The 27,405-nt window shown below is 42.9% G+C and overlaps 4 protein-coding genes across 7 annotated transcripts; 3 read left to right on the forward strand and 1 right to left on the reverse strand.

Annotated features, from left to right (window-relative positions):
• The first annotated feature begins 170 nt into the window (after nt 1-170).
• On the forward strand, nt 171-7,362 carry tlcd3bb (TLC domain containing 3Bb). Its single transcript, XM_008302510.1, has 7 exons — nt 171-259; nt 1,563-1,769; nt 2,107-2,190; nt 2,780-3,005; nt 3,896-3,991; nt 4,999-5,108; nt 5,238-7,362. Exons 2-7 carry the CDS (start codon nt 1,645-1,647, stop codon nt 5,503-5,505), a joined length of 909 nt encoding a protein of 302 aa, XP_008300732.1. The 5' UTR covers nt 171-259; nt 1,563-1,644; the 3' UTR covers nt 5,506-7,362.
• A 476-nt stretch (nt 7,363-7,838) lies between these two features.
• Nucleotides 7,839-10,965, reverse strand: pagr1 (PAXIP1 associated glutamate-rich protein 1). 2 transcript variants are annotated; one of them, XM_008302512.1, is made up of 5 exons: nt 10,792-10,965; nt 10,326-10,541; nt 8,585-8,921; nt 8,392-8,480; nt 7,839-8,224 (listed from the first exon to the last, which is right to left on the reverse strand). In XM_008302512.1, the coding sequence occupies exons 2-5, from the start codon at nt 10,501-10,503 to the stop codon at nt 7,989-7,991; spliced, it is 840 nt and encodes a 279-aa protein (XP_008300734.1). In that variant the 5' UTR covers nt 10,504-10,541; nt 10,792-10,965; the 3' UTR covers nt 7,839-7,988. The 2 variants fall into 2 exon arrangements, with proteins under 2 accessions (XP_008300734.1, XP_008300733.1); XM_008302511.1 differs by having other exon boundaries at nt 10,326-10,546.
• A 340-nt stretch (nt 10,966-11,305) lies between these two features.
• On the forward strand, nt 11,306-19,446 carry kif22 (kinesin family member 22). Of its 2 annotated transcripts, none has more exons than XM_008302513.1 (13): nt 11,306-11,465; nt 11,737-11,948; nt 12,050-12,177; nt 12,373-12,524; nt 13,784-13,993; nt 14,467-14,863; nt 15,313-15,433; nt 15,878-15,998; nt 16,219-16,399; nt 17,693-17,787; nt 18,081-18,281; nt 18,390-18,449; nt 19,257-19,446. In XM_008302513.1, the coding sequence occupies exons 2-13, from the start codon at nt 11,761-11,763 to the stop codon at nt 19,284-19,286; spliced, it is 1,884 nt and encodes a 627-aa protein (XP_008300735.1). In that variant the 5' UTR covers nt 11,306-11,465; nt 11,737-11,760; the 3' UTR covers nt 19,287-19,446. The 2 variants fall into 2 exon arrangements, with proteins under 2 accessions (XP_008300735.1, XP_008300736.1); XM_008302514.1 differs by having other exon boundaries at nt 11,754-11,948.
• Nucleotides 19,447-19,862: 416 nt separating this feature from the next.
• On the forward strand, nt 19,863-24,634 carry prrt2 (proline-rich transmembrane protein 2). Of its 2 annotated transcripts, none has more exons than XM_008302516.1 (5): nt 19,863-20,141; nt 22,323-22,614; nt 22,764-23,059; nt 23,140-23,269; nt 24,244-24,634. In XM_008302516.1, the coding sequence occupies exons 2-5, from the start codon at nt 22,386-22,388 to the stop codon at nt 24,258-24,260; spliced, it is 672 nt and encodes a 223-aa protein (XP_008300738.1). In that variant the 5' UTR covers nt 19,863-20,141; nt 22,323-22,385; the 3' UTR covers nt 24,261-24,634. The 2 variants fall into 2 exon arrangements, with proteins under 2 accessions (XP_008300738.1, XP_008300737.1); XM_008302515.1 differs by lacking the exon at nt 24,244-24,634 and adding an exon at nt 23,368-23,416.
• The last annotated feature ends 2,771 nt before the right edge of the window (nt 24,635-27,405 follow it).

Here is a 27,405-nt window from a genome sequence, read left to right on the forward strand (position 1 = left end):
AAGATCACGCTTTTTTTTTTTGGCTTGAGCGGGCTAGATCGCACGCTAGTCACCAATGCTCTCAGTGAGCTGCCCTCACACTGATTTTGATCTAAGTTGCTGCAAGCTAGCGTTAGCTCGCTGCTGCTACCCTTCAGACATTGAAGTGGCCACATAAACATGCGGATCATCGAGGCGGAGACCCCTGGGATATCTCTAAACGCTTTCTGCAGGACACGACTTTCGACTGGCCGCTGACCGGACTCTGCAGAGTCACTGTGTAAATGCTGCATACGATTTTTTCCTTCTGCTCTAAACATGTGTAAACTCCAATCTGTTAGCCGTGGTTAGCGTTGACGGGGGTCGGTTAGCTTAGCCGCTACTGCTACAAACAAATAAGAAGCTAACAAAACAGTTTAATGTCTTCATGAATGAGCAACAAAACGTGTACGGAGACACATTCGGTTGTTAGTCGTAGTGTTTAGGTGTCACCATCTTGCTAACTGTAGTTGTTTGAATTTGGTTTAAGCGAAATGGTTGCTAACTAAGCCAGCGGTGACCAACTGCCGTGGCTACATTTTTGGGGGAGATGCTAATGGTTAGCTAACGTTCGTAGCGTCATTGTTAGCAGGCGGTCGAGCAGCGCAGACAGTTGGTCATGCCCACCAAGGCGAGGGATGGCATTTAATGAGAGCAATGTGGTTTTGTTCGCTGAGCTTAGACACTTGTATACCGGATGACCCAGTTTTTCTACCCAACACAGGAAAGCGACAGAGCCCGTTAAATTTGCGTTAACTTACCTGTAGCTTTCCTGTGTTAGTTAGCTTAACTAGCTGGTGCATTTGATGGAAAGCGGACTGTAAAGCTAAGTTAGTTCATGGACATTTGACATGTGTGCTGTCGGACTTCTGGTTGCGCCATTTAGCCAGACTTGCTTTAGCTAACATTAAAATGAACAGTCTCGGCTTAGGTTACGTGAGTAGCTTAATTATATGTAAGCCAACAACGGTTCTCAATTAGCTCTGTTGGTTAGCTACCCAGCACAGAACTAACCCGTTTCCCGGAGAGGTGACGCTGTTGACAGGAGCCAGAAGCACCAGCAGCTCCATGCAATGTCGATATTTTCGACGTTCGGGATTTTAAAATAGCGCAATGCGTATTTTGCTAATGGACTTCAACTTTTTAATGAGTCAGCTAGTCTAGTGTAAGCAAACTGCAAAAGCGCATGGTAGTGCCACATGGTTGGCCTGGGAATAAATGGGAACGTGAATAACGCACACAATGTCATCAGATGCACAGGGCAGCATGCTACACAAAAGGGCCTCCTATCTGATCTTCTGCTCCCAGCACTGTACTCAGCAATTATATAGTGTCCCTGCTTTCAATCCGATGCACTGTCCTCTGTCACCTTAATATAAACGCATCATCGTGTCTGTCTTTTCAATCAGGCTGGAATACTACGCTGCCACATCTGCTGGACTTTGATAGTGTTGTTATCTCAGTGAATGCATGCACAGGGGAGTTGCCTGAAGTGAGATCAATGCCAAACTGTTACTCACTCTTTGATGTTTTCTGTTTTTCAGAGAGGGGAGAGAGAGAGCGACGGATCTCAAGGACCAGATTGCCTGCTGAACTTTTTGCCTCTCAGACGGATCGCCGGGGACCATGCTGACCATCCTAGCTGCTGGGTCTGTGTTCTTTCCAGGCCTTTTCCTGCTGTCCAAACAATGCCTGAAGTCCATCCCGGCGCTGAGATGGAGCGAAGGGGATGCAGTTATTGTATCAGCCAGGTTAGACCCAATAAGAACGGTTACTTTTCTGTTGTTATACATGCAGACATGTCCTGTATGTTGAAAAACTCTGTTGAATTTCTCTAGACATTGCTCTACCAAAGTGATGCTTTAACTGAAGTGCCTTCCGACTTGTGCAGCTTATTGCAGGACTCTGAATTATATCGGGTGGTTGTGGCTGTAGCTGTGTAGTTTTTAACAACTATTTCCAGCTGTATTCCTTCTGTGTAAAATCTCAAGGGCGCTGCTTTTTTACAGTGTGTCAGCTGGACAGCCTAAACTTTTTGTCTCATCAGTAACACATTGTGTGCTATGGACTTGTCACATCTCCTCCCAGATTGGTGTCTTCAGTTCAGGCAGTCATGGCTTCCTCAGCTGGCTACATCATTGCTTCCTCCTGTGAAGACATCATCGAGGACCAGTAAGTCGAGAAATGCGTCTTTCAAATGTTGAATGAGTTACAGCCCGTCCTGTCTTTTAACGCGTACAGCAAGTAAGCTGACGTAATTTACAATTTCTAGGTTATGTGATGCACCATGCAAGTGCACTCTGGCATTTGGATTTCTTGTCGTACGCCTGCTAAATTTAAATGCGAAGAGAAATATAAATTTGACACTGATGCCTTGACACGTAGCCTTAAATGTCAGGGGCTTTGTAAGAGCTGAGAAGTAGGTTTTAATTCATCTCTTCCTTAAGTTTTTCTTCTTCTTAAAACTGCCCCGAGCATTTAATCTCTTTATTTTAGAAGGTTGTTCAGGTGAGTTGGGTTCCATTGAGATTTTTCTGGATTGCAGAAGGGACAAGCTGTTCTTTATTGGGGCTGTCACTGCGCTGGCTTTTGTACCTACTGTATAGCAAATAGAGTTTTAGCTACGACTTGGCAGGCGAAGTTATGTTCTGGCTGTTAACAAAGCTCTGTTTGAGTAAATTCTCCTCACGCCGTTTAATTAAAATCTATTCCCTATTCCCTTTCTCATTCTTAAAGCCAGCTTCTCTTTCTTTCTACACAGGCACTGGCTCACTAGCACTTACATCATGTTTGCCGTTCCCTACTTCGTGTACGACATCTACGCAATGTTCATGTGCTACTGGTACAAGCTGCGGGTCAAAGGGCACGAGGAGGCCTCAGCGGCACCCCAGCACATGAGCTCGGCGCTGACCAGCTACTTGCGTCGCGAGTTCCTCATGGTGCTGCACCACGTTGTCATGGTCACCGTCTGCTTCCCCGTCTCTGTGGTAACTGTCATACGTTGCTCTTTCTGTTGAGCTGAGATGTGATTGAGACAAGTAAAATATAGCATTGAAATTTCTACCAGCAACTCCCTGCATTTGGGTGTTTTGTCACGTCTACGGGGACGTGGAGGTTAAAGGGACATTTCACCTTTAGAAAAAAAAACATCCAGACAAAGTAAATACATGCTTTTGTGTCTCACTGTGTGAAGGATGGTGCAGCTAACCTTGTATTAAAACATCATCTTAAAAGCTCAGAAATTATTGTAGGACACATTTCTGTAACAGCTTGTACACATTAGCCTTGTAGCTACACTTTGCTCAATATATTTTTAAGCACAAATGTATTTAAAAGGTAGATTCTACATTATGTTACAGTAATTCCATCTTTAGGGCTCCAGATAATTTATTATTCTACATTTTCTTTCTACTTCACTGTTTAGACAAAGACACAAATTGATTTATTTTCAGAATAAGTGCTGCTTAATTTTCTGTTAGTTAACTCATCAGCGCAGCTTTAATTAGTATTTATGAGCTGTGGAAGTGCTTTAAAGCCATGTGTGCATATTATGGTTTAATACCACTATATAATTTTATTTTATGTCAACTAATTAAAGCATTCACCCAGTTTTGGAGAGTTTTGAACAGTATATTACATCTTTTTTAGAGAGAACTTCCTACTTGATGCCATAGACAGAAGTTTATTAGACTCACTCTTCACCAGTGCATTAAAATAGTTTGTAGAGTCATTAAAACACCATCCACATGTTTGGGAGGGAAAGTACAAATTAAAACATCTTTTACTTCTCCAGCTCAACATTTACTTACATATGAGTATTTACTAAGCTGTTGTTGCTTTCCAGACAAATAACAATCCTCTTTTTGTCTCTCTGTAGTTTTGGCGACAAGGAAAGGGAGATTATTTCCAGGGTATAATGTTCATGGCTGAGCTCAGCACTCCATCTGTCTGCTTAGGAAAAATCCTCATCCAGGTAAGTGTCTCGGTTAAATCTGAAAGAAGATTTTCAAGTGCATCGTTGCATGTGCATGTGTCACACTAAAGTTCTTCTGCACTCTCCACTTTTTTTTTTTTTTCTCTCTCTCTCTCCCTTTTAATTCATCGGAGAATATATTTTCGGTCACTCCCAGCATGCAGCTTGTTCATGCCCTTCGGCTGCTGTCAGCTGTGTCTTACATGAACAGCACTGTCAGAAACATCAGTCTTTAATTGGTAACACCGTTTGCTTGAATACACATCGTAGGAGTTGCATCCCCGTGCATTTGAGTCTGTGTGGATGTGTGTACAGTGTTTTAGGTTGTAGGTGAAGGCTGCTCCTCTATTGCTGCCTGCTTGTCCCCCAACTGAGGCTCCCACAGCTGTTAGCCTCTGAATATAGCCCCCTAGTATTTAGATGGGATATTCAGCAGATACAATATCACCCTGTCCTTCCACTCTATCACTGAGCACCCTGCCCCCCCCTCCTCCACCTCTCACCTCCCCATCCATGACAACAGTGCATGTGGCCATTTGATAAACAACAGAAGCTGTGGCCTCCTAGAGCTCCCCTCTTGTAGAATAAAAACCAATAACATAAAACAAAGGAGTATTTATTGATAGGATGCCATGTAATTCTAGGATGTGAGACTAGTTAACGGGGGAAAACCTTTATGAAGCAATGTGTGTGTGTGTCGTTGTGCTCGATGTTATCTCGCCGAAGCAGGCTGACTGCTCAAGATAAAACTTTAGCTTTAAGCAAATGTATAAGCAGACGGCTGCAGCGACACACACAATGTGCGGAAATCAACCAGTGTCCAAGCAGCAGCATGTCACGCTGTGCCCTGCACCAGCACTCCTTCAGTCCGTGCAGATAGCATTAACACGTGTAACAACATTAACAATATAACAATGGCAAAGAAGATTAACATCGTCGGCTTTCACCAAACTGTACTGCTTGCTTTTCTTTCTCCCTCTCTCTGTTGTTTTTTTTTCTGCTCTCAGTACAAACAGCAACACACTCTCCTGCACAAAGTGAATGGGGCTCTTATGCTGATCACTTTTTTCATCTGTCGAGTCCTACTCTTCCCTTACCTCTACTACGTCTATGGAAGGTATGTCTTTCTTTCCATTTCTTTTCTGCGGTCTCGCTGAGCTGGGGTCAGTACACAGCCACTTTATCTTTATCTTGGGTTGTGGAATTCAGCTTCAGAATGTGTGTTTACAATCCCTAATGTCTCCAGGTACGCGTCCATCCCCTTCCACATGGTCCCCCTGTCGGTGCCCTGGCACTGTAACCTCGGCGCCGCTCTGCTCATGGCGCCTCAGCTCTACTGGTTCTCCCTAATTTGCAGGGGCGCCCTGCGACTATTCATGGGCACCTCCCGCTCTCAGAGGCCGCGCTCGACCTCGGCCGCCGCTAAGGAGCGCCAGACGGATGGCAACGCACTGCCCCAGCCTGCCAACGGCTACAGCACGCGCTCCACAGAGCCCGAGCTGGCCACTCACTGAGAGGAGTGGAGTGGAGGGGAGGGTGGCGGGGAGGGAAGGAAGGCGAATGTACCAATGAGTATGTAAAGGAAAGAAAGCTATGAGGGAAAAGGCGAGACTTGAAACAAGTCGAGATGATGGCCTCAAATGTTGCTGAAGTGTTTGTGGCCAGCAAACTGCTAAATGATTTGGTGGCTGGCCTTCAAGTACTTTAGCTTTTTAGTTTGTAGGAAACAAACGGAGTGTTAGAGCACTCAGTATTTACGATGTCATCGGGCACTGTGACAGATAGGAACATGCACTGACCTGAGAGGAATTTGCCTGGATGTATAGCGAGCATAGGTGGCTATTTCCCTCATGTAGATCAAATTCAGTCCTCTCTGCCTCACGGTATAGGAAGAGCAGGAAAATAGGAATGTATTATATTGTATGTTAGTACGTTTGCTGTAGATGGAAGGCCTCATTCAGTTTAGTCATGAAGAAGACCTTCAAAAAAGAAAAAAAAATCCCGGCTAAGCAGTATTTTGACTTGTTAGTGTTTATTATCTGTATCCTCTATGTAGTCACTGTCACTCTAACAAATGTAACCAACCTGCAGACTGACTCATCTTTAGAAGGGAGATAATCTTCTCATAAGACTGTATTCTGCTGCCTTATCCCTTTTCCCCCCCATTTTTTGCAGATTCTTTACATTTTTATTTATTTTTATCCTCTAAGAAGAAGGAGGAAGCTTTCCTCAGACAGAGTCATGTGACGGTTGTACATAGCAGATGTAAAATTGTCCTTTCCATGTCAGTATTAGGCCAACGTTGATTCTTTTTTATTTTTTAGGTTTCGTCTCATTTCTGCATCTGATGTTTCTACAGACATTTTGAACAATGACAGTTCAGCATTAGGACAAAAACATTTCACAGTTTTACAGCTTAGTGTAGGCAAAACTACTCCCAGACGTTTTAACAGTGATCCTCGTTTCAGTGTAGATATATGACTTCATTCCATTTACTGGTATCACAGGTGTTTTGTTTTTTGTTTTTTTTTTTGCATACAAGGAAGTGATGCTCAGTAGCAGCCACTTTAAGCTGAACTTACACGTGTTTCTTTCTTTTTTTTTCTTTTTAGTTTGGTGCTGGTGTAAATCTCATTATTCATTTGCTTGGCAGGAACACTTCACGAAGGGATCCATGAGATTTGAGTATTTTTAGCTTTGTTAGGGGACTTGCAATGTTGAAGTTTTGAAGGGAAGCAAACGAGAAAATTAATCTTGCAGGGAAGCATTCCCTTGTGACTGACGTGCAGCACATTTGTCCACGCCGACTTCGTTTGATGTTGCTCTGTTATGTTTTTTTAAAACCATCACAAATTCAACCTTTTAACATGGTATAAAATGATCCAATCATTGAGCCGTTGATTTGAGCCACTGGTTCTATGAACCTCCTACGAACAAACTAGCTTGTTTTTATCATTTTATGTTCCTTTCAAGCAGCTACACTGTCCTGGAAATGGGTCAAGAAAAAAAAAAAAAAAACAACAAAAAAATGAAATAAACCTAAAGCATAGCTCAAAAAAACCATCAAGACAGGGTAATGTGTGCCAAAGCATCTGGACAACTGTGGGCATGTTGAACACAGAACATCCATTCCCCTGTTCCGTGAGTTCATAAGGTACTGCTTCTTGACAATACTAAAAACATTTCAACCGATGTACTGTATATTCCACAAAATGCTTGTTATTTATTTGTAAGTATTTATTTATTTATTTATTTGGTTTGTGGTTTTTGAATGCATATTTATGCATACGTATTATACTCTATGCTTCTGAGCCTTATGTGAAGGCTGTATTGTTACTCAAACTTAGCTAAAATATACTTCTCTGTCCTGAGCCTGTCTTGAGTCTTTTTTTTTTTTTTTTAAATTGAAACTTTTCAGGTTTGTTAATATTCTCTTAAATGCCACTTTTTAAAAGCAAGTAACTTAAATCAGTACATTTCTGCAGGAGGGCCAGCAGAGGGTGCCAGAATGTGTGAATTTCTGTAATACTGTAGCTCTTCATTTACTTTTAAAGTATGAAAAAGCTTTAAAAGTGGCTGTTTTACAAAGGAAATGTCACATATATAGTGAAAAAATGGAGTCAATCTCATGCCAATGCCATACGTGCATACAAAGAGATTATATTAACGTACCATAACAATAGTAGTGATAATATTGATATATGTCTGTGGGTGTATCTGGTTTTGTGTGCGTTAAATTGGGTTTTTATGCAACTTCTCCTTATATGTACGCTGCACATCCTTGTTCTTTCAACCACAAGCTTTCCCCAGCTTCACTTCACACCGATTAAAACCAAATCAGTTGACGTTCTTCAGGGTTAAAATGTTTATTGCCATCATACAAAACACACAAAAACATACAAAACTCGTTACATAAAAAATTCAAGTTTTGAGAAAGCTTCGGAAAGTTCTTGGCCTCGTTTGCCTCCGGGCACGTCAGTCCTCGTCTCTTAATACTTTAGTATCTCCTCTGTCTCGGGGAGAAGATGGTGTTGGGATTGCTGTCTCGTTCCCTCTCCTTCTCCCGCTCCTTCTGGCTGTTCGGAGAAAGGGCCTCCTCCAGCTTCTTCTCGGTCTTGAAGAGATCGCGCCCCGTTCGCATGATGTGCTCCTCGATTTTGCGGTGGCGCTGCATGTCTGACAATACTTTATCCAGCCGGGCTTCCCTCTTCACAGAGGAACGAGCTGAAGATCCTAGAAGAGAAGGACAAGCACATGTCTTTACAAAAAGTCTGCTGTGCTTTCTGAAACTTAACAGTGAAAAGAGGATAAAAGACAGAAGCCTGCCAAGTCATGTAGCTTTTGCACATCAGGAGTGCACATTTACAGATTCAAATCTCAGCGGTTGCTGTCTGTCCCACCTGGCGTTCTGCGTCTGTTGATGAAGGCATTTTTTGGAGTGGTTTGCATTTGCTCCTCATCGAAGTCAAACTCAGTTGGAGTTGGAGGCCTGAAAAAAACCAAGATTGTTCAGATCAATGGCAAACCTAAATTAGAAACTAACAGTAAACTAACTTAGAAATAAAACGACTGAGAGTAAAAACCAACACCGACTTGCGATCTCTCTCCAGCCTGTCCCGTTCCTTTGCCGCGTCGTCCTCCTCGTCTCTCTCAGGCGAAGGCGTGCGTTCAGGTGTTGGCGGCCGTCTAGGAAGGGGCACAAAGTTCAGTTCCAGCATCTCCCCTTTAGCCAGGAGCTCATAGAGTCTTTTGATCTCAGCGGGAGGAGGCATCCAGTTTTTGGAGTCCTCAATTTCCTCGTCGCTGTATGCGAGCTCCCATTCACCGTCCACTTCTGCAGCCTGCTTTCCCTCCTCAGCATCCACAGCCCCTGTGTCCGCCTGAGCTTCATCCTTCTGAGCCTCTCCTTCCACTGCATCTGTGTTCTCATCTGAGACGGCAGGAAAAAGCAAAATCAGACTCATGTTCTAAAATGTCAGAAATGATGAAACATTTGATCCGTGTTTCTTAAAGCCAAAGAAGACATCCTCGGGTGTCTGGTTTTGTCCACAACCCAAAGATATTCAGTTTAATGTCATAGAAGAAGAAAAAAACAGAGAATATTCAAATTTAAGAGGCTGGAATCAGAGAATTTGTAGTTTTTTCCTTTCTTAAAAAGTTACTTAAAACAAGTGATTATCAAAAATTGTTGATTATTTTAATTGTTAACTGATTAAAAGTAAATTGTTGCTATACTATATATATATATATATGTGTGTGTGTGTGTGTGTGTGTGTGTGTATGTATGTATGTATGTATGTATAATGCCAGTATTACTTAATTATGTGTATTAGCTACATAGACCAGTACTACATGTATTACACGCTAAGTACTGTGTTTTAACATGGTGGTTAAAGACTTATGAAGCATCTTTTAACTTGAATTCTTAGTTATACACTGTAGATCCTCTACAAATCCCAAAATAAATTCACTTCTCAATTACTTGATTAATACGTATGTTAGGAAAATAAATAGCACGGCATTTCAATACTAGGGCTGCAAGGTGGCTCGGTGGTTAGCACAGTCGCCTCGCAGCTAGAAGATCCTCGGTTTGAGTCTCGTTTAGGACACCTGGGATCTTTCTGCGTGGAGTTTGTTCTCCCCGTGCAGTATGGGTTCTCTCCGGGTTCTCTGCCTTCCTCCCACAGTCCAAAAACATGTTGAGGTTAATTGGTGATTCTAAATTGTCCGTAGGTGTGAATGTGAGTGTGCTTGGTTGTCTGTCTCTAAGTGTAGCCCTGTGATAGACTGGTGACCTGACCAGGGTGTCCCCTGCCTCCAGCCCCCCATGACCCTAGTGAGGATTAAGGGGTGTATAGATAATGGATGGATAATGGATTTTAATTCTAGTAGAAGCTAGGTCACAACTAAATCAAACTGCTTTGCAAGTTTGTAACAAGCACTTTTTAAACTGACAAAAAGTTGAATTTAAAGACCTGAAGAGGAAATATTTGAACTTTGATAGCTCACTACACATTTTCTGTCTTCAATGATTCATTTACACCTCATTTATTAACACATTTTCATGGATCGGTTGCACCCTGTTTGCTTACAATATCTACAAGGTACATTAATGCACTTTAAGCCTGCATGATTTCACTAATGCAGTTACAGCTTCTCCACCATTTACTGGTAATCCCTGTGGATTATTTACTGTGTTGTTCACGCTGGTTCTTGCCAGATGTGGGTCTGTAGATATGCATGATAAACTCTTGTCTAACTTCTTGCCTACAACGTGTGTTTTCAGACCCTACATTCCCTCCTTCTGTGTGCACATCAGTCTTAAGGAAGTTACCTGTTTCCTCCTTTGCTGCTGTGTCCTCCTCCTCCTCCTCTGTGGCAGCTGTCATCTCTGTGTCCTGTTGCTCAATGCTGCCTTCCTCCTCGTTGCCTGCTGCGGGTTTCTCTGACTCGTTCACCCCAAGAGCCTCTATGCCCTCTCTCACTGAGGAGTCTGTGGCTTCAGCCTGCATCCTTAATGTTGCTGCTGCTCAACTTTACAGCCACAGATCTGATCTTTAAGAGAGAATACATTACAGTATAACTTGTGTGTGGGTGTGTGAGGTAGATATTTGAGAGCCTGCCCAAAGTAATATCACGCTAGTAACTTTTAGCAAACAGCCTAACAATAGCTAAACGATAAAGAGTCACAATGTAGTTTTATCCTTACTAGACTCAACAAGCTAGCTAACGTCAGGCCTAACCGCCAGCTATGTCTAAACAGTTAGTTAACCAACATAGGTGCGTTATTTTTTAATCACCTGTTTGCCGTGGATTAGTGTTGCAGTTGAGTCAAATTCTTTTCCAGGCGATAAAATATCCAAAGCTCTCCATGGGACTCGCTAAGTATAATAAACGATTATGCAGAGACGTAAACATAGCGCCATTTTGACTGGAGGGACTGAGTGACGATCCGCTCGGCGCTGCTGTTCGGCAACAATCCCACTGAGCGACAACCACACGGATGATCCTTCCGCTGCACACATGCGCACAAGCAGTTTAGCCGACTGCGGTGGAGATCTGCGCTCGGCGTAGTGCGCAGTCGCAAACGGGGCTCAAGGCAAACGAGGGCACAATGTGAAAACATGCTTTACTTCACTATTTGCATTTATAACTTGTTTTAAAAACGCGCATACGTGTGTTTGCGTCGCATAAAAGTCGACCGGTGTATTCGGTGTGGCGGTAAATCTCAGAAATACGGGCGGAAGACGGTCGCTGCGCGAGACGTCAAATAGGCGCCATCGTGTGCGCCGCCTCTGATTGGTCAACGGGAGTTTGCGGTCGCAGCGCTCCCTGTTTGAAAAGTGTTCGGTTAGACGCTGAAGATACGGGGGGCTCGACCGCCATTGTTAAAAGGAGGCGTCCGCAATGTTGCCAAAAGTGGAATCTAGCGAATAACAAAGGTTTTGTTCCAGAAAGTTCGTAAATAATATCGGTAAGCATTAACTACACGTCGGTAACGCCTGATATATACGCAGCTAATGTTAGCTAGGCTAAAAATGTTCGTCTGGTAGCTTGTTGTTAGCGGTTTGAAGCTATCGTCGATAAGGAAAAGTTTCCTTAAACGGCAATTCTTTATGTGAGATGAGCTTATATGTCATTTGACCCTCAGCAAGTTTGTTATTGTTAATATTTACGCAGACATTTTATACAGGAAAACACCAACGTGGCATATACGTGGCTGGCTTGTTTTTAACGTCATGCAGGCCTTCGTTTTCGGCAGATCAAACATGGCTCAGCGTGTAGCAACATCTGATGGAGGAAACAAGAAGACGTCCAGGGTTCGAGTAGCGGTTCGTCTGCGACCCTATATGACCACACCAGACCAGAAAGACGACGGACCCTGTGTTAGAGGCCTGGACTCCCAGAATCTGGAGATAATCAACTGGAGGAATGCAACAGAAACAGTGAAATACCAGTCAGTGTCCCCATCATGTCCTCTTTTCAGAATTGTTATATTAGTAGGATTTCTAATCATTCTCTAACAAGAAGTAGTAACAGTACTGTTTTTTCTTTCAGTTTTGACGCTTTTCATGATGAGCAAACTACACAGCAAGAAGTTTTCCTCTCATCAGTGAAGCCTATTCTGCCACACATCCTGCAGGGACAGAACGCCAGTGTGTTCGCTTATGGGCCAACAGGAGCTGGTATGATGAAGTATAGTTTAAAGATTTTAACAGTTAGTTGTGTATAGGCAGGCGACACTACTTAACTCACAAGTCAGAATATTTTACATGAAGGTTTTGTCACAAAAGAGACAGTTTGTTTTTACTTCTTTGTGTATAAATTATTCTGATCCCCAAATGGCTTTCTTTTCTAAATCAGCATGTTCTTTTTCATAGGTAAGACCCACACTATGTTGGGCAGTTCGGAGCAGCCAGGTGTGATCCCTCGAGCTGTTCGGGAGGTGTTTAACCTGGTCAAAGCTAAGGACGAGGATGAAGGATGGAGCTACAGCATTGGCATGTCGTATCTGGAAATTTACAATGAGAAGGTACGTATGGTTGGCTGCATGTAGTCTCACTTACCAGATGTTGGTTGCAAGTATTAGCCTGTCATTGGCTGCTCATTTCTGGCAAATTTGTCCTTTCTCTCTCTCTCTCTCTCTGTTGCCTTTTTCTTTGCCATGGGGAAACAACAGCAACAACCTCCAGGGAAGCAACCTAGTAGTTTTTCTTTCTTATGATGAATTATGCATTTTAATGACAGTGCTCCTCTCCCTGCATGCAAATGTTCAACCAAAGTAATTTCACCAATGTGCATTTTGAGTGAACACCATAGCAACAGCCTTCAGACAAGCCAAAGCTCTTATTTCCCCTTTATAGCAGAATGATACTTGAGGTGCAACCAGACTGTTATGTTCTACAGAATTAGCTGGCTAAGTATCATGTGACACAGTAATTTCTAGCTTTCCGTCTGTGGTTAACAAAGTGAAATACTGCAGCAAAGAGGAGAAATAAGGCAGCTGCAAGTACTTTAAAATGTAGTTTGAACTCGCTTTATATCGTGAGTGGTATTACTGTAATATATCTGTTAAACTTTAAGCACTAAAAGTCTGTTTCTGGAATGTATTTGGATGCATGTTTAACTTAAAATGAGGAATTTCCTGTTGACTTGTTAATGTATTAGTTGTCATGTTTAAAATGAAATCCATTTAGCAGCTGGATTTTATTTTTTTTGTGCTGGATTTGGAGAAAAACACTTTATATTGACTCATAACTGGTTAGCTTTTTTGTTTTGTTAAAGACAACTTAATGTTGAATTGATATCAGCATAACCACGCTGTGTTGTCCCTTTTGAGGTGTCTCACCACTGAAGACCTACATTCAAACCAGATGATTATTCTTTTGGCCTTCATGCATTTCTCATACTGCAGTTTGATATTTTTTGGCAGTTGACCAAATTAGTTGTTTCTTGGCAGCACAGACACATGTCATGCAGTCTTTGTCGGGGTAGTTTTTGCTTCACATCATTTCACGTTCTTAATCTTTAATATTTTCAAACAGATGAGGATTTTTTCCAAGGAATTACCTCTTCAGACATTTGATTTTCACTTTGTGGGACACCAAGATTGTGAAGATTAATATTTGTTTAATTGTGCAGCCCTGCTGTAATCTTCTTCTGTTCCCCTAAACCTTTATTTTATACCTGTACTTCTCTTTTGGTTTCCTTTCTGTCATTTTTCAGTTCTATCATTATATTTGCTTATTGACATGATGTAATCCACCAAGGCTTTCATTTTTGTTTTCTCAGGTACTAGATCTTCTCTCACCAAACTCCCAGGATTTGCCAATCAGAGAGGACAAGGACAAGAACATCCTTATCCCAGGCCTCAACCACACAACCATATCCTCCTTCTCTGATTTTGACAAACACTTTGTTCCCGCCACCCTCAATCGTACGACAGCTTCTACCAAACTAAACCAGCGCTCCAGCCGCAGCCACGCTATCCTGCTAATCAAGGTTTGACATTTAATTTGATCATCACTGCAAATGGACTGATTGTTCATATACACTTCTCTTGTTTGGTTGTTTTGTTTTGTTCTTTGAACTGATGCGGGCTTTGGAATCTAATGGGCAGTCAAATAGCATCTTAAACAGGTCGTGGTCTTTGAGCAGTAGACCAGGATTTGGTAGCTGGTGCTAAGATCAATTCTCTCTTGCAACACTCCCGCTAGCAACTTCTGGGCTTTCTGGGACGACTATGGGAGAGATACAAACTGGTGTCTGCGGTTCTTTTTCTATTTTATCCTCTACATTCTTGCTTTTCTTTTCTTTTTTTTTTTGCTGTAGCACTTAACATGCTTTGTTTCACTTTTGTCATAAAATGTAAACCTCTCTTGCTATCTATAGCTGATCTTACCTGCATTCTGCTTGGCTCTGTTGTCTTTCCTGATAATGCCCCATGTCAAATCTTAATCTTTTCAATGATCCAGGTTGTACGGACTCAGCGTGCCTCGCCCCGCAGACAGCAGACGGGCAAACTGTACTTGGTAGACTTGGCAGGGTCCGAGGACAACCGCCGCACCGGCAACCAGGGCATCCGTCTGAAGGAGAGCGGAGCCATCAACCTTTCTCTCTTCACACTCAGCAAAGTTGTGGACTCTCTTAACTCTGGAACTTCTATCCGTGTGCCATACAGAGACAGTAAACTGACACGGCTGCTGCAGGACTCTCTGGGTGGCTCGGCGCACTCAGTCATGATCACCAATATTGCACCGGAGTACAAATATTATTTTGACACCTTTAGTGCACTCAACTTTGCAGCAAAATCCAAACTGATTGTCAACAAACCCTTCACTCGTGAAACTGTGGCTGTGCCTGTACTGCCAGGTGAGTGAAACCAAGTGAGAAAACCTCTCACTGTTTAGTTCAGTGTATGCAAGAAAAGAAGAAATTAAATGGGGAAAATCTCGGAAACCTCTGACAGAGTTTTAGCTGAAGGCCATTAGGGGGCACCCATGTCACATCACAGAGGATGATGACTAAGAGTAAACAGTCGCTGTCTCTGGGCAAGATGGGTGCCCTTTCTACATTTTTACACTCGCAGTATTTTCTGCTTTGATGCTTTTTCTTTTCTTTAGCATTATCTTAAAGACGATCCTTATGGCTGCATTTTGTTGATCTTCTGTTGGCTTTGAGTCAGACACTGCAGTGCAGCTTTGACTGATGCTGTGCCATCTTCATCTGAGTTGCTTCACACTCTAGAGAATCCCACAGACACTGTTGCTACAGTGCACTGAATACTAAACTGTTAATTTTCCCTCTGCCTTCATCTCCAGTGAAGCGGGCCAGAGAGGAACACGAAGCAGGGAGCTCTGGCACTGAGCCACACAAGAAGAGGCAGAAAGATGAGAAGAAAAGCCAACAGGATGGTTCCTCACCCTCTGCACATTACCACAGGTTGGAAACCCACACAGATAAAGACTTATTGATTATTTGTCTGGCTAATCAGGTTTTTGAACCGTGATGTCTGACTGTGAAGAAAATTCCTTTGCGTCAGCCCAGTGCTACCACATCAAATTCAATTTCTTATGCTGCGTCTCATCTAGACAGCAGCAGCTTAAACAAGCCATAGTCTCAAAGCAGAATGGGCCAAGATTTTATAGCTTGTGCTGAAAGCAAGTTTCTACAGAGCTCCTATTGGCCACAGCTGCTGTGCCTTCTGGGAGAGAGATGAGCGCTGCTTCCTTGCTGTCTGTTATCGGGTGTGCGAGCCTGTCTGGGCTAGGATGCTTGTGAACATGACTGTTTTTAACCCCAGAGTGTGTTTGAAAGCCCCTGATCATTCTGTCCCCCCATCTACACGTCTACCTGTCTTTTGATTTGTTTATGCATCTCTTTCAGTCCGTCAGAACCGTCGGTAATGGACAGACTAATAGCTCTGGAGAAGCTGATGATGAGCTGCCAGGACAAAGATAGAATCAGCATGCTGAAAGACGTGGCACAGTCGCGCAAAGAGATCCAGGTGAGAATGCACACCTACATGGAAACAGAGTGGAAAACAACACGTCACCCTGTATGTTATAGATTTTAATTATTTATAGCTCCACCTGATTCAACCTTTGTCTCTGCTGTCTATCAGGATTTCGGTTTGTGTGTGATGTGACAGATCTGTGTACTGATTGATGATCTCCTTTTCATGGACATTTTATAGCTTTGACGTCCTTTTTTTTTGTTTTTCACAGGAGCTCAAAGAGAAGCAGAGGGAGTTTGAGAGCAAGGCCAAGCTCTTCAGTCAGTTGGCTGGAGAAAAGTCGATTACACAACAAGAGCCCGTCTTCAAGAACAACACAGCTCCCCTGCAGAGAAAACAGTCAAATGCCACAAAGCCCAATAAGCAGCAGGCGGTGGTCCAACCCCTGCAAGGTCTGTTAGGAATCAGACAAGTAGCTGTTACTGTAACTGAATGGATTTCCACAGATTTACCTTATCAAGAAATGAGTGCAGTTTTCAAATACGCTGTTAGTGAATTTACAGACATGGATAGATACTTTATTCAAGGTATCCAGTAGCTCACACATTACACACAAGACCGACAAAGGAACAACATATAAAAGAGCATACAGCTGGAAGAAAATGGCAATAAGGTGCCGAAAATGCTGGTATTTACATTAATGTGTAAAAATTATCAGTATTTACAACAAGGTTTGAATTTGTGGTATTTACAGTAAAATAGAATATTACAAAGTACAAAAGGTGCAGTGTGAGACTAGACCTAACAATGAGCCTATAGGATGGTCCTGGTGGGCTCAGATTATTGGTTTACTGTACAGTTGAGTTGAGTCACTGAAATGTAGCAGCCAACAGATGAGGTCATGAGCCGCTGCCCTTGACCAAGGTGTTCTAGTGCCTGATGGCTGTTCAGACAAAGGGTCTCCTGAACAGTCTGCGTTTGTGGACCAGTCCAGTTTATTGTCCATGTGTGAACCCAGGTATTTGTAGGTTTGAACCACTTCAGTGTCCTCTCTGACACTGACGGGCTGTAGTGGAAGCCCACGACCATCTCTTTGGTCTTGGAGATGTTGAGCAGAAGGCTGTTCTGAGCAGTGAAGGCCTTCATCAGCTTCCTGTTCTCACCTCCCTGCCCACACTTGATACACGCTACAATAGCTGTATCGTCAGAGTGTTTCTGAGTGTGGCAGGACTCAGATCTGTACCTAAAGTCTGTGGTTCACAGAGTGAGCAGTGTGGAGGAGGTGATGCGTGTTAAGACTGTCATTTTGTTCGACGCTGTCCTTAAACTGCCCTAAATGAAAACATGACCCTGGAAAACTTTTCCCGTCATGTATTCCTCTGTTGTTCATGCTTCCTTAAAGAGGAGTGACTCACTGATTCTGTCATGTTGAATCACTCGAGCTATTGATGAGCTGCAATGAGATACAAGAGCTCAGTGTACAGTGTCAGAGCCAGAAAATATATCAGATGACCATGAGGAGGGATTATTTTTTACACCCCTCAGCAGCATAGAGAGTGAGCAGATAGCTTTCCTCACTACCTGTCTCGTGCGTTCGGCTTTGAAATGACACGATATTGTTTCACCCCAAACAAAAAAATGCTACTTTGACTTTTCTCCACTTTCAAATTTGATCAACTTTTTCCATGAGAATTGTTGCCTCATTAACATGAATTAACGTTAATAGTATGTGTTTTCTTTCTCAGTGTCCCAGCTCCAGCCTCTTCAGCAGCTTGTAGTCGCCAAAAAACAGTCCGTCTGCGTCAAGAAGAAAGAGAAGAAGCTTTCAGACCTGGTTGAGGTCAGCATCCGAGCCTTGACTGTGCTGCGCTTAGCTTGACACATCTGCAGAGTTGCAAGCATCAGATACAAGCTGACGTAGTGCATTAGCTTCAATTTGTTCTTTTCTTTTTGACTCGACAGATACTGCAGGAATGTATTAGGTCAAAACTGACCTCGTCTCCAGACCAATAAAGACAAATAAATGTTGACAGTTAAAAATAGGTTGCCTATACTGTACATTATGTAATCGTGCATGCTTTTTTTTTTTCCTCCAAAAACCAGCTTTACACTGTTTGTTTTTTTCCCCCTCAGTCCCCAAATGGTAAAGAGAACGTGAAGGAGAATGCCTGGGAGTCCCAGCTGGACACGTCAGTACTGGAGCAATCCAGAGAGAAAATCCTGCAGGTTCTGAACACTGGCTGCCTCAAAGAGCTGAAAAGTCTGCAGCAGATCGGTGACAAGAAGGCAAAGCTCATCCTGGGCTGGAGGGAGATCCACGGTCACTTCACAAAGGTGAGCCGTGAGCTGCCATGTAGATCTCGTTTCATCATGCACCCCAAAACAATATGTTGTCCTCAGTAGTAGCTGTGCTGACTAAATGTGTGATCTGGTATTTTACAGTTGGAAGATCTTATAAAGGTTGAAGGGATGACGGAAAAGAGATTTTCCTCCTTCATGAAGGTAAACAAACTCCTCAGGAGAATGTGTATTTTATTCAAGCTGACATTTTTGATCACTTGCTTTTCCATTTTGGTCCAGAATTCCAGGTTTTAACAGCTCTGACTATTCTGCCTTCAAAACTATTGGATAGGGCACCAGACAATGTTTTTGCAAACATGTCCTGTACAGAATGAGCTGTAATATTGTGACTTTTGCAGCATTATCACGGTATAAATATGATTTACGACTAAATACCAGCAAAATAAGTCCCATCAGCCTCCGTGGTGCTTTGTTGTTTTAGCAGATGTTAGCATTGTAAGCAAACATCAGCATGATGGCGTTTAGCTTCAAGCTCCACTGTGCCTCAGTGTGACTCCACATGCTGCTAGCACGCCTGTAGACTCATTCGATCACGCGAACACACTGGATATGATGCACAGCAGTAACATATGCTGCTTCACTTGCTCAAGGACTGTACAAAATACAATTTTCATGAACTTGTACTTGAATATTTTAATGTTATAGCGCTCTCCACCTTGACTTCTCTGAAATTCTGTGCTTTGTACCCCACTACATTCATGTTAAAGCTTTGAGTTATTTTGCAATTAATCTATTCCTGTGTAACTAAATGGATCAGTGGTGCTATATTACTATAGATACCAGCAATGTATGAAGTAATTACAATTAGTCTAAGCTGATATGAAGCAGCATGAGGGGATGAACACATTGATCTCAGTGGTTTATTATGATCATTATAAGTGGACCTTTGGACAAAGTGGGTTCACTGTGCTTCTGGTTTTACTCACTGCTTGTTCTCTTGTTTTGCAGGCGAACATCCTGAGCGCCATGGGGAAATGATTTTATTGTCTGCTTTTTGTAATCAAACCTATGTAATGTACATAGTTTTTATCCTGTATTTGTCTTTATTGTGCTTGGTTTTATTTTGTTTTTGTAGTAACCTCTGTGCTCCAGCTGGTGGCGCAGTACTGCTTTTTAATAAACCTCTTATGTTATTAAATGCTTGAGTGTTTACTTGTTGTTTTTGTCTCCCTGAACGTGAATACCTCTCATGATGACATTCACATGTGGCTCCAATGTCACCCCTCCTGCACCGTGCCGGGTCATACATCAGCTCGGTGGGGGGCGTCATCCAGACCGGGTTCTGGGTTAAAAACCAGAACTGGGCTAATTTGTGAACTCTTGTCCTCTGCAGGGCAAAGACACGAGTTTATGATCGATTACTGTGATGCAGCATCCCTGGATAAATATTGAATGTTTGGTTTTTTGAGGGTGAGGAGTGGAGGATGCCATAATTCACCTCCCCTCTCTCTCTCCCTCCCTCCCTCCTTTTCCCACAGCACGTAGTCTGGTTGATTTCACTTTTCATTTCACACACACCCTCCTCCTCTCCTCCTCTCCTCCTCTCTCCGATCCACCCAGCCGACCAGGAGACTCCGTCCATCCCAGCACACTGCGCTGTCAGCCGGATCGCCTCTCCACACCAGCTCCCTTCTCTCTCCTCCGCTTTCACTTAAAACCATCTGGATTTTTTTTTTCTTACACAAACAAGCCACGTTTTTCTTTTTTTGTTTGTTTTTTTTTGGAAATACACCGAAGATGTTTGGCCGCGTCTGATTGAATTCTTCCACCTGAGAATAAGAAATTAGCACGATGCCAAAGCCAGGGACGAGACGGGATTAAGAAGGAAGAAAGGTCAGTTTTATCCTCAAATGTGCTTTTATTTATTTATTTGCTGCAAATGCGATGCCTTTTTTTCGTATCATTGCAATTTAGCAGCTCCCATCCACTGAATCCTAATGAGCAGGCTAATTAATGAGCAGCCTCCTTCCTCCATCCGACTGTTTTTTTCTTCTTCCTTTGTCTCCATCCTTTTCTCCGTCCTTTTAGCTTTTGTTGTTGAGCCCGACTAACCGGCCACCATATGCCAGTGAGCAGGTTGTGTACACATGATGGAATAAAGCTATGTACACACCTGCATCGTTTCAAAGCAGCCAGCCTCCATCTGCCATGCCTTTGTACTGCCCGTGTCATTGTGACCCGCTTTTGTTGTTACCTGAGAAAGGCAGGCTGCTATTTTCATACGGGCCCTGATCTTATTTTTAATTTTTCATTATTTTTTATCTTTACAGTGACTCAGGAGTGCATATTTATAATTCAAGCAATGTGAGAAGTGATCAAAAAAAATGTAATCCGAAGTGGATTATAAAGAGGCTTATCGTGATATTGAGCCTGTTAAAAATGGAATTTATTTAGGGAGTGTACGAAAATTATTTGTTTTGTTTTTTAAGAAAAAAAAAACAACAAAGATTTTTTTTTCTATAAAGCAGCCTCCTTGCCAGCAAAATTAATATTTTATTTCTGCCTTACTTAAGAGATGCAATACTACTCGTACAGTAGGGTGAAGCAGTAGTACTCTCTCAGGCCTGTAAACAGACCTTCACATGTGAACTAAGTGGAGTTCCTCCGTAATGCACCGACCACAGCAGATGAATTATAGAAAATTTAAAATCAGCACCTCGTGTAACCCCCCTCCTCCTTAATCCCAAGCAGATTCTATTTTGCTTTCACTGCAACAGAAAGTCCTTCACCTCTATGGAAGCAGCACAACCGTGGATAGAGAGAGCTAAGAGATGTCCTCTATGCATCACAACAGTTAAAGTGCCATAAATCATTAATAGAAATGAGTATCTTTGCTGATTTCTTTTATGTAAAAAAAAACCTCAAATCAACATGTGTAATTTTTTTTCCCCTTCAAGTGCTCGTAAGTGCTACGAATGCTGGGTAAAAAAAAATGTGGCTCTGCATACTGTAGATATTTAAGTACTTAAATTTTTAATTTGCTTCTATTCTTGTCCTCTCTCTGCTCTGTGGGAGCACAGCCTGCAGTTCAGCTCAGTTCAGCCGAAAATTCCCAGAATTTTTGTCACATGGTTATTTGTCACAGCTGAGTCACTGAGGGCTTCCCGGCTGTGACGAGGACAACAATTTATTTTTGGTGAAGTTTTAAATAAGATGTGTAGTAGAATGTGATTTTGATGAAATGTCATGATTTTAAGCTTAGATTTGTTTTGTTTTGTTTTTTCCAGCAGAACCACATCAAATGATTATTTATGCTCTTACAGTTTCTGGCTCTGATGAATAGTTTATCCTGTTATTTTTTTAAGTAACATGCCCTTCAAACCTGCTGGCAAGTATCAAGAGTTAACAGATATTTACCAATTCAGGAGCTGTGGGAATCACTCAGTAAAACACATTGATTTGTAGGTTTTAGTGGAGATGCAGGAGATACGTTCCCTTCATGTTTAGAAAATGGTGCAAAAGCTAAATCATCAAAAAGGACATTTACTTTTCAATATTGCTATTATGTTTCATCTTGTGTTTTACATAAATTAAGACATTTCTGCTGTAAGCTGATGCAGATAATTCACCAAAATTCAGGAAATCTGGTGTTTGATGCTCAAATTATGCAGAGGAAGGAAGCCCAACGCCCTGCTTAATGTGTTCCTCCCACAGTGTTAAATGCATTTAATATCTACTGTAGCTCTGCTTTCTGTTAGGATGCAGAATGAAGCTAACATGCTGTTTATTCACTATTAATGAAAAAGATCCATCTGTTGTGTCTTCAAACTGACATAGATAGATAGATAGATAGATAGATAGATAGATAGATAGATAGATAGATAGATAGATAGATAGATAGATAGATAGAAGTTATTGTTTAGAATAAAGCCAAATCTGGAATAAGAAAAGTTCAAATGCCATCTTATTTTCATCCCCTTCCCACTCTATTAAGTTATCTACAGCCCCTAAGCTGAAGTGAGTGAGCAGCCTGTGTTTATAAGTATGATTAAACCACCACTTTCTGGCCCCCAGGTGTAACTACAGGCAGCACACACAGGACTGGACCACAAACAGAGGCCTCATTTTGCTGTCAGCATGGCTGTGAACATGATGCCAACTCCCGCCATTTGGCCAGGGGAGGAACAACCGTCGCTGCTGGACCAGGAGGGCTCCCTGCCGAGCCAAGCCCCCGTCTCAGTGCCGTGTCCACCAGCCAGAGGTGAAGAGCTCATCCACAGCAGCAGCAGCCCGGCCAGCACGAGGCCCCCCCGCAGCAAATCCAAAGGAGAGCTAGTCATCGTCATCAACGAGAAGCTGAAGAACAGTAAGTGACTGAGTTTGACCTCGCAGCTGGCGGGTCGCGCAGCTGCTTAGTCAGCTCGCCCGGGGAAAGTCAAATCCCAGTGTGTGAATGAGGCGCTCTGAGAGCACACGTTTACCTGGAACCCGTCCTTTTCCATCCTTCATGTGTAGGTAACGGGATCCACTCGGTGTCTGCAGAGAGCACCTCCCCAGTCATCTCCTCTCCACCCAGAAGACAGCACTCCATCTCTTACCCCCATCACGGCAAAACCAGGAAGGGCAGCAGGGCGGGCTCCATCGGCTACACCGCCTTCTCACCCAGGCCGTCGCTCTCCCGCCACTCCAGCATCGCCACCAACCCTCCGCTAGACCGGACCAAGGTCAAAGACTACCTCCTCCTGTCCGTGCTGGCCTGCTTCTGCCCCGTCTGGCCCATCAACATCGTTGGATTTGTCTACTCCATCATGGTAAGAACAGAACGTCTTGCTCTTGTGTTCAGTTTTACAACCGAAGCGACGCTAACAGATGGTTCCATGTCCTCCTTCAGTCCAAGAACAGCCTCGAGCAGGGAAACCTGGACGGCGCCGTGCGTCTGGGTCGCGTGGCCAAGATGCTGTCCATGGTGTCTCTAGTAGGAGGGACGGTCATTATCATCGCCTGCATTGTCAACCTGGCCAGTGAGTGTCCCAAATCTGACCTTTAAACCCTAACCTCACCTTTTTACCTCCTGTGTAGCTGAGCACCGCTGATCCTTTCCTCTGAACTCTCCTTTTAGATGTGAATAGTGAATTGAAGGATTTGTAGCCCTGCAACCGCCGACCGTCGGGGCTCAAACACCTGCTGTTTATTCCATCGTTATATAATACTCTGTTAGCACAATCCGACCACAATCACAGATATTACTACCATCCATGTTTGCACAATATTGCACTCGCCACAATGCCTGCACGCATCTTTACACACTTGCGGCAGTGTAGCCTTTTGGGAACGACGTCTGTGCTACACAAAGATCAGAGCACATTAAGCGCTTTTGCATCAGATCTACATTTCCTGACGTGTTCCTCCAGATTTGCACGGGTGGCCTCCAGCTGTAACCAACTGCATGCCTCGGTTTGTGTGTATCTGTAGAGTGATTTGTGCAGTCCGCTGTCTGTTTGCTTGTACAAAAAACTGTGACGTCTTGCTGTTCCTGTATCACATGTATAATGTCTGTGAGTGTGTGAGTTGCCAAGAGGCTCACAAGTTGAATAAATGTACAAATGCAAATAAAGGGATTCTGAGAACAGATCAGTGATGATTTCAGTGACTTGTACAGAAAAGGGACTAGTCTGTGTGTTTAAACGTATTCGCGAAGGGTCAGTCAGTTAAATGATTCTTTGCCTTTCAGTTCAAGCGGATACTTATCTGTACTTTGTTTCTGAATGCACACAGTCGCAGCCTGTTGGGCCTCATTAAGCCAAGAGATGTCCTAATTAGCTCAATGACTGCGAGAGCAATTGTAGACACAACTTGAGTTTAAGAGCTCTGGGACTCAGCAAGCCTTGTTTTTCTCATTATATAACTGTCCTCTGTGGTCTCTGAAAGTTTATACATCCATATTAAGTTGCAGAATCCACAGCTCTAACTAATACGCTTCCTTTTCTTTTTTTAGTAAATGTGAAAACCTGAGTTTCATCCCAGGATGAAACCGGATAAGACAACTGACCGTCTGGCCCGCACCTGCACCACCATCTTTACCGCCTAGTCATTACCTGGATGTGTGACAAAATATGCACCCGATATACAGCGCTTACTTATATTTCTGTAATCTATATAAATCCCTTTTGCTAATGGAAGAAAATAAAATATGCAAAATGAGTCCGGGGGAAGGGGGTTGGGGTTGGGTTTGGTTTGTCCGTCTGGCGTTTGGAGAAGGGAGTCAGACTAATCAGCCCCTTCGTATTCTGGCCCACACATTCAGAACGATTCTTAAGAAAGCTCTTCGAGAATCCCATCACCTCCCCGCAGAACTGTTGGACTAGAAAACAGGGAGGTGGTTGACAGAACATGAAGCAGGAAGGACCGGCCCCGACCAACACCCACCAGCTCCACAACAAAACATCCACCACGTCCGTCCTTCGCCGCACCAACAGCGGGGACCCATCAGAGCTTCAGCTAAATCCCCTCAGACACACGGAGGGTGGGCTCTGGGATTTGGGGTTGCATTGGAATCACACAGCAGAGATTCATCCGTCCCCTCCTCTCACACAGAAGAAGAAACACTTGCAGTCACACAGTGTCCTCTTGTTTCAGACTGTCCTCTGTGGCTCTCCTGACTCCACGACGCCCTACATCTTGTGTTTGAGAGTGAGTGTACGGGTGGCGAAAAGAGGATGAAAGAGAGGCTTACCAAGGACTAGCTATGGGTGCTAAAATGGAAGGGATTATGGAAAGTCTCGCAGAGAAGGCACACTCATCAGTGCAAGGGGTTGGGTGGGGGGGAGAAAATGTGCCAAATAGAAGAATTTAAAGTTTGTAAAGAGCCAACTCTGGTCACGGGATTGTTGTAGAGAGGAGCGTGGAAATGTGTTTGTACTCTGCTGCAGCTTTACCGCTCCACACCACTGACCACTGTGAGCCGGACGACAAAACCCCCGAAACTGTAGCAACGATCCTCAACAACACTCATTTTACAGTGAAGCTAGCGATGCTGCACCATCTATCTTTTTTGATAATGTTTGTAAAAGATCCTTTTGAAAACAGATTTCGTAAATGTGATGCTGTTGTGCCGCAGTCGACAGATGGTGGTAGTGTTGTGTGATTGTGTGTGTGTGTGTGTGTGCGTGTGTGTGTGTGTGTGTGTGCGTGTGTGTGTGGGCATCACTATTTGGTTAACAAATGAAATAGCTTGTGATTGCAGCCAAAGATGTGGCCTCAGCCTGCACTCACAGCTACTCTGTGCTTTCAAACCAGACACATTGCGGCGCTCTCGTCCTCTCTGAACAGTTGATTTTAACCCTGGATGTGTTCAGCTCCTTTATATACTGTTCTTTTTTTTGTTGTTGTTGTTGTTGTTGTCGTACACACTTTTGATTCCTGATGGGGTTTTTACGGCTGTGAGGTTTACGTAGCAGTGCGATAGCAATAGCGTGAAGTAATTTTCAAATCTGGTTTGTTATTCTTGCTCTAATATCTCCTGTGTATCCTTAACTAACCTCTAATCTTTATCTACCTGTGATTCTCACTGTGATCTGAAACGCTCCTTATTTACTGTGTCCTGGGTTTTGAATCATGTACAAAAACGACTTCTCACCTGCAGACAGTTTCTGTAAAGACTAATATGGCTCTTTTTTTTTTTCTATGTTATAATGTAAATTTAATTGTAATCAACGGTTGATGTATTCTGCAGATATAAATCTCAATATTGTGATAATTCTCTAGTTGATATGAGTTAGCATTACGTAGTTCTGATCTAACGTAGGCACAGAAGCTGTCGGATAGCCTCCTGACGGTCATTGTATTCCCATCAGGCTTCTATAATCTTTGTGGTTATTGGCATGTTTTTTTTTGTTTTTTTTAATGTACGATGATAGAAAATGACAGAGATGAGCTGGTACTTGGAATATTATACTTCTGCAGCACATTCATAATAAAGACACAATGCATGTAACACGTGTTCGCTGTTGTTTCCAAGAGATCAAGAGCGGCAGCAGCAGCGCAGATTAAAGAGATTTTTGTTTGTGTGGGAGAGAATGAGTGTCAAAAGTGGGAGATATCCAGAGAGCTTAGCCATTGAGGAGGGGATTGTGTTGTTGCAATTTAGTAGATGAGGGAGAGCATTAATGTATTTCTTCATGCTGTGATAGTGTGTAAGCTGCAGGGCTGCAAAGCGCCTGCTGTTGTCAGGCAGCCCAGACAGCAGGAAGAGCAAAGTGCTGAAGGCAGAGGCCCTGAGCCAAGGAAACACGCCTTATGATCGGCTGTAATGAGAACTTAAGCCTCCGATGACTTCAGCAAAAATCAAAGCAAAATATCCCTCATTATTTTCCTCTGAGGTTTTTTCTAAGCCCTAAAAGAAGCTTTTACTAGTCGCTGCTCGGGCTTTTCCTCATTCATATCAGGACCAGGAGTGAGCAGTGAATGGGCTGAAACATAAAGAAAAAGAAATGTTTTCATAAGAGACACCTCCAGTCTACTAATCGTGCAATAATCAATAATCATACTGTTTATTTTAACTAGAATAGTAGATTAATTGAAAAGTCAAGCGGGGACATTAATAAGCTGCTGTTCTGATAACTGACTAATCCTTTAAGTCATTTTCTCAGTGAACGAGACGTCACAATGTGAAGCCACACCAACGTCTCTGAGAGCTGCAGACCAACATGTCTGGAGGCTGCAGATGGAGATCAGCCCGAGGCTCCTTCTGGTACAGTGCATTAAATAATAACATCTATGGTTAATATTAAACATGGTTCCTTCCAATTAAAAAACAAAAAGCACAATGTTGATGTTTAGCAGGTGGTTGCTTAATACTGTTGCTAAGTAGCTTTAAACACACACATGAAGTGCAGTTGAGATTGTTTAAGGATTCAAGGATCTTTATTGTCATGTCAGCTCACATTTACATGTTTGTGGTATGAAACTGGTACTCAGGTCCTGGTTTTTACAAAGCCTAATAAATCACAAGTACAATGTAAAACAAGAGCAACATATAAGTAAAACTACAAGCAAATAAGTGTACGATAGTAAAAATGTAAACATTAAGTAGAAAAGTCAAAGTGAGCCATTTAACACTAATAAAAAAATAACCTCTAATAATCTAATCAATAATCTC

Source organism: Stegastes partitus, unplaced genomic scaffold (assembly GCF_000690725.1).
Source record: "Stegastes partitus isolate 25-593 unplaced genomic scaffold, Stegastes_partitus-1.0.2 Scaffold1826, whole genome shotgun sequence".
Classification (NCBI taxonomy): Eukaryota; Metazoa; Chordata; class Actinopteri; family Pomacentridae; genus Stegastes; species Stegastes partitus.

Bases quoted from the DNA above. Each gene is read 5' to 3' on its own strand.
- tlcd3bb (XM_008302510.1), top strand. From the start codon at position 1,645: ATGCTGACCATCCTAGCTGCTGGGTCTGTGTTCTTTCCAGGCCTTTTC. The intron at 1,770-2,106 runs GTTAGACCCAAT...ATCTCCTCCCAG, and splicing joins GCAGTTATTGTATCAGCCAG to ATTGGTGTCTTCAGTTCAGG. The intron at 5,109-5,237 runs GTATGTCTTTCT...TAATGTCTCCAG, and splicing joins CTCTACTACGTCTATGGAAG to GTACGCGTCCATCCCCTTCC.
- pagr1 (XM_008302512.1), bottom strand. From the start codon at position 10,503: ATGCAGGCTGAAGCCACAGACTCCTCAGTGAGAGAGGGCATAGAGGCT. The intron at 8,481-8,584 runs GTCGGTGTTGGT...GGTTTTTTTCAG, and splicing joins AGGCTGGAGAGAGATCGCAA to GCCTCCAACTCCAACTGAGT. The intron at 8,225-8,391 runs GTGGGACAGACA...CTTCTCTTCTAG, and splicing joins CAACAGACGCAGAACGCCAG to GATCTTCAGCTCGTTCCTCT.
- kif22 (XM_008302513.1), top strand. From the start codon at position 11,761: ATGGCTCAGCGTGTAGCAACATCTGATGGAGGAAACAAGAAGACGTCC. The intron at 15,434-15,877 runs GTTGGAAACCCA...CATCTCTTTCAG, and splicing joins CCCTCTGCACATTACCACAG to TCCGTCAGAACCGTCGGTAA. The intron at 15,999-16,218 runs GTGAGAATGCAC...TGTTTTTCACAG, and splicing joins AGTCGCGCAAAGAGATCCAG to GAGCTCAAAGAGAAGCAGAG.
- prrt2 (XM_008302515.1), top strand. From the start codon at position 22,386: ATGGCTGTGAACATGATGCCAACTCCCGCCATTTGGCCAGGGGAGGAA. The intron at 22,615-22,763 runs GTAAGTGACTGA...CTTCATGTGTAG, and splicing joins CAACGAGAAGCTGAAGAACA to GTAACGGGATCCACTCGGTG. The intron at 23,060-23,139 runs GTAAGAACAGAA...GTCCTCCTTCAG, and splicing joins GATTTGTCTACTCCATCATG to TCCAAGAACAGCCTCGAGCA.